Here is a 5,539-nt window from a genome sequence, read left to right on the forward strand (position 1 = left end):
TGTCCTGGTTTCAGCTGGGATAGAGTTAATTTCCTTCCTAGTAGCTGGTACAGTGCTGTGTTTTGGATTTAGGATTACATTTATGCTTACACTAGTCAAGGACTTTTCAGCTTCTCATGCCCTGCCAGCGAGAAGCTGGGAGGGGGCACAGCCAGGACCGCTGACCCAAACTGCCCAAAGGGATATATATGCGTCATATATATATATATATATATGAATGACATCATGCTCAGTATATAAACTGGGGGGAGTTAGCCAGGGGGGAGGTTGACCACTGCTCGGGAACTGGCTGGGTGTCAGTCCACAGGTGGTGGGCATTTGCATTGTGCATCACTTATTTTGTATATTCTTTTATCATTATTATTATTATTTTCCCTTCCTTCTCTGTCCTATTAAACTGTCTTTATCTCAACCCACAAATTTTACTTTTTTTTCCAATTCTCTTCCCCATCCCATTGAGGGGGAGCAATCGAACAGCTGTGTGGTGTTTAGCTGTCTGCTGGGTTAAACCACAACAATGCCACATTATATATACTTTCTCTTTTCTTTTTTTTTGTTTTGTTTTTTAATCGAGGGGCACAATACATGCATGTCTATCATGCATTCAAGAACAATATGTTTCCTGTAATGCCTAAGTGCAACAATTCTCTCAAAACCAGAACTTACTGCTGACAGTTCAAAGTGTCCAAGCTTGGTTGTAGAAGCCTACTGCACTGGAAACGATATAGACTCAACAGAAAGCTGCTGGAGAAAGTGGCATCACCATTTATTCCTTCTCCCTGGAAACTGCTAAATTCATAAGCAAAACATTTCCTATCCAAACTGCTAGTACTATAGCTTTGATATGGATCCCAGTAGCCATGCTGGCCCAAACATCCTCATGAAGAACTTCAAACCTGCCCCAAAAGTAGTCATAACTACTTAACAAGCAGGAATTAGCAGAGCAGCTTCTCTGGCTGGATGTGCCTTTTAATTCCTGGCTAAAACTGCTGTGATTTCTGTGCCAGCCAGTTCAGGCACGGATGGCACCAGTGGCATTTTGCTACCCTGTCCTCAAGGCCTGGAGCAGTCCAAGTAGTTAGGGTCGCACACAAATGACAAAATGGCCAAAGTGACCCCCAAGCCTGGTTTACACCTACTCCCTCCCGGTTACAGTCCTGTGCGAAGAGCACAAGTGCTGATAGCAGAGGAAAAGGGCAGTACCGAGGTCATGTAGACACAAGCACTGAAAACTGAAATGTTCCCATTTGGATTTGCCTCAAAAGGAAGAATACACCATAAAAGCAGCTGAAGCAAACACAAGAAGTCTTTCTTTCCCCCTCCCCTGCTTTTCTCCTGTTGGAAATATTTCTGCACAATGCAATGGATTGCTCAGAGACAAGGATAAGCCAGCAGCTCTACTATATAGAATTTGACCACAAAAACTGTGTTTGAGAAGTCCATTTTTAACATTTTCCTATTAGGAAAATAGATGTGTCCATGTCAGATTTCCTATTTTTAATATGGGGGAAAAAAATCTACCACAAGGAGGAGGATTAAAAATGATCTTGCATTGGATGATTATTTGCTTCATTCATTCCAGCTGCATTTCAATTCAAATCTCTGTGCTCAGGACTGTATCAGGTGATAACCTCATGCTCCATGGTGCCACTGTTACACATCTGATGAGTCAATAACCCCCAAAGAGTCATTTTCCACAATGCTTCCAAGAAAAAAAGTTTCCCATCAGGTCGCCCATTAGTAAAAGGATCAACCACAAAGGACATGGGGCTTTTCATGCTGGGAGCGTTGGCATCTTCCCTCCACGCATGCTGAGTAGTAAGGCTGATAAAAGACTAACAGCCGAGACAAAAATCATTTGTTGAAACTTTTAACATTCATTGGGACAGAGCAAAAGAGAATGTGCAAGTGTGATTCTTGTGGTCCATGCATCCGGTAACGAGAGTTCAGACCCAGCTCTAACCACTGCGTCCTACAAAACTCCCCGATGACTGATGGAGAGAAGACTGAGTCCCTCTCTCCTATCTCAGTGTCTGAGCCCCTTATGCACAGAGTCATTTAATCCCCTTCTCTCTTATCCAATGAATATTTGATTGTTCCATCAAACTTTAACAGAAGGAACTGGCACTGCATCACTCCAGAATATTCTGTAGCCTGGCACTTAAAGCATGAAGAATACAACCAATCTTTCCTGGCCCAGGTGAATCTTAATGAAATTCAATCCACAACCACCAAAGTAGAATCCTTTTTTATTAAAGCTTAGACATGACTTACTTGTTTTTCATGTTTTGGTGTCATCTTCACTGGTTTGTATTAAAATAAAAATCAACCTGAAAAAAAAAAACAAAGCAGACATCAGATTGGCATTTAGTAGTTATCTGAAGGTCATTATCACTTTTGCTAGACATTAGTAGACAGTGGAAAGAGCCAGGCTCAGTGCCATATATACCAGAAAACATGTATTAACTATATCTAAGAATTCATTCATTTAAAAAAAAAAATAAAAATCCCTCCCTAGAAGGACTGGGTTAGGGCATTTAGTAGTTATCTGAAGGTCATTATCACTTTTGCTAGACATTAGTAGACAGTGGAAAGAGCCAGGCTCAGTGCCATATATACCAGAAAACATGTTTGCATTAACTATATCTAAGAATTCATTCATTTAAAAAAAAAAATAAAAATCCCATTTTAGAAGGACTGGGTTAGTCCCCTTCTAGGGATATTTGTCATACATGACAGTCCAGTGATGCCTGTCCATCTCTGGAAATCAGTGCGTTTCTTCATTGCTCCGAGAGCCTCCCCAGGGCTCATCCCTGCACCCACCTCCCAACAGCTCCGCGCAGCCAGCATCCCCAGTACACAAACACAGACGAGGCAGTGCTGCCTGCGCCTTGCTCCCAGGGACCCCAGCACAGGTCTGCGTGACTGTGGCTGAGGTCCAGGAGATGCTAAAACACCTGAGTCAGTAGAATCAAAAGCCCCTCTCAACCATTTCTCTGAAACGGAGATAAGCGGAGAGACAAACCGTTCAGATCCTGCAGGCTAGTGAAAACTCAGGCTAAATTTCACAGTGTCCGTGGTTTTAAAACCTCCATGTAGGGAAGCATATAATTAGACCACATGAAAAAATCCCGTCATTAACCTATGTTTTAAACCTACTCTTTCACTGGAAATCCCGATAAATTTTTAACTACCTCTGCAGTTCCGTAAACCAGCCGGTTTGCTCAGGACAGGTACCTACAAGGGAAGAGCAGGGTGGCTTTATTCAGTTGCTGGCTTGCATACACACCGCCTGCCTAAAAATAATGGCCATGGGAAAAAGGATTTGCAATTTGCCTTTCCCCTTTACCTTTCCCACATGCCATCCAGCCACTGCCAGCTAACACCTACATTGACCCCCAGCTACAAAAACATCCTGTTGCCTCCTCAGCTTTTAAACATCAGTCTCCTCTTTCCAAACCGAGAGGACCAATGCAGGATCCCTCCTTCACCCCAGGAGTAGGGCTCCCTGCACTGGCTCCACGGTCAGGATGGATGCCACTCAAGCAGGAGAAGCTGAGCAAAATCCTCCCATGCATCTCTCTTGGCAGGCACCTTGTGTTGGAAAAGGTGGATTTGGAGCTTTCGTAGGCAATCCTTGGCAGCTGTTGTCAGCTGGCTGCAAGAAGTTCACAAGTGACAGGGGAAGACACATGGCTATGTTTTTGGAGGTGGTTTGCTAAGGTTTAGCGATACAGAGCTTGGAGACGCTCTTGTTATTATACAACTATATATTTAGGTCAAGCCCAGCTAAGGACTCCTGGACGCCCCAGCCCTGCCCAATACCTCTTACAAACATGCCTCACTTCCAAAATACAACTCCACCTATTTTAACAAAACAGAGCACAAAGATAAGCACACGTATATTTCTTTCACCAGGAAATTATTTTGGAACAAACACCTTCGTCAAATTTCTATAGGATCAGTTATATCAAAATAGGATACTCTGTCTCCAAATAGGATGTCTGAAGTCCCGTGCACGGACGTCTCTAAACGGTACCACCAGTGTGGTTCCCATCTCCATAAAGATAAGGCCACCATTTCACTTCTGTAGCTAGGATTGCACTGATAAAAGCACAGACGACTATTGAAAACACACTCCCAATAACTTTTTGGTTTTTTTGCTCAGTGTATTTGTATTTAACTGGTATATATGCTCTGGGCTGAAGGCACAGAAGAGCGCTCCAGCACTTCTGGCTGCACAGGCTCAGCAGCGCCAAGTAGCTCAGCAAGGAGGGGCAAGAATTTGGCTCATCAGTTATAACCGCTGCTAACACAGAAGTATGTTAGGAGCTTTCCTTTTGGTGGAGATAAGTGGCTTTTACCTCTCAGGCAAGCACAAGCCCACACCACAGAAAACACTGTGCAAGGCTCAGGCTGTTAGAAGAGGAAGGGCCGTTTCTGCCTGCTATCTCTCCTCGTTGAGTGCAGTTGTAAACCTATATAGTTTGGGTGCTTTTTTCCCCTTTCTGCTCTGGTTGAATGTGATTTTCTTTTTTAAATGGCAAATCAATTTTTTTTTTCAGTTATATATCTTTATTCTATCAGATTCTGCAGCCTCTTTCTCTCCTGCCTCTTAACTGCTTTAAGTAAGAAATTATGCAAGCCCAAAATATCTCATTCCTGACACTGTCAGTGAATGACAGAGATGAAATAACACATTTCATTTTGTCTTCTGCTTTCTGATGACCGAGTTATGTGCTGCTGCAGGTTAGATAGAACAGTTTAAACTCCAAACAGCCATCACAATTTTAAATATTTAATGACTAAAATGAATATTTCAGCACCAAAAACCTTCCTAAAATATTTAAAATACATCATTTTTTCATCAAGTAATTTGAAAAAAGAATGGAAATACAAGCCCACCAAAGCTACCTTTTCCACAGACACTTCAGCAAGTCCAAGATCGCCCCAGTCACTTGCAAACATACTGAATGCGGTACTCTCTCTGGTAGCAAGACATATATTTTAGGACTTCTTTAACACATGTAGAAGTCACTGAAGCAGAACAGTTCAACTGTCTACTTAAGAAGATGCCTTTTTATCTTTAGAAAAACCCTACCCAAAATACCAGTGATGGAGAGGAGCAGCCTTCAGAAGACAAACAGAAGGTTGCTGGTCTTTTTGCTCATGAAAAAATTTCCACTGACAGAGAAATGAACCAGTGCTGGGGGGGGGGGATCAAAAAAGGCAGTGGTAGACCTGTAGTTTTGGTAAAATGCTTTCTGCTGTGACTGGGAAAAAACCCATTGCTTTGAGTGAGTTTTCGTTCTGCTTCTGATCTATTATCAGACTGAAGACTTTTTTTTATTATTATTACTTAGTTTCATATACTTAATATAACACCTGCTCCCTGCAGTACATATTTTTTGACAGTTCTTAATTGCATAACCAACGAAACCACCAGGGAACAGCTCCACAGCTGCCAACGACAACAACCCAAAGCAAAAAGATTACGTAGGATGACTTGCCATACTTCCTGTAGTCTAAAAAAACAAAA

General features: G+C 42.3%; 1 protein-coding gene across 1 annotated transcript in view; it reads right to left on the reverse strand.

Annotated features, from left to right (window-relative positions):
- SNX10 (sorting nexin 10) overlaps positions 1 to 2,308 on the reverse strand; it is a 21,397-nt gene extending 19,089 nt beyond the window's left edge. Inside the window, exon 1 of the mRNA XM_009282030.2 lies at positions 2,275 to 2,308. Within this exon, the coding sequence (XP_009280305.1) occupies positions 2,275 to 2,298 (24 nt within the window). The 5' untranslated portion in view covers positions 2,299 to 2,308. The remainder of the gene's footprint in view (positions 1 to 2,274) is intronic.
- Positions 2,309 to 5,539: the final 3,231 nt, after the last annotated feature.

This window comes from Aptenodytes forsteri, unplaced genomic scaffold, assembly GCF_000699145.1.
Source record: "Aptenodytes forsteri isolate BGI_AS27 unplaced genomic scaffold, ASM69914v1 Scaffold164, whole genome shotgun sequence".
In the NCBI taxonomy this organism is placed as follows: domain Eukaryota; kingdom Metazoa; phylum Chordata; class Aves; order Sphenisciformes; family Spheniscidae; genus Aptenodytes; species Aptenodytes forsteri.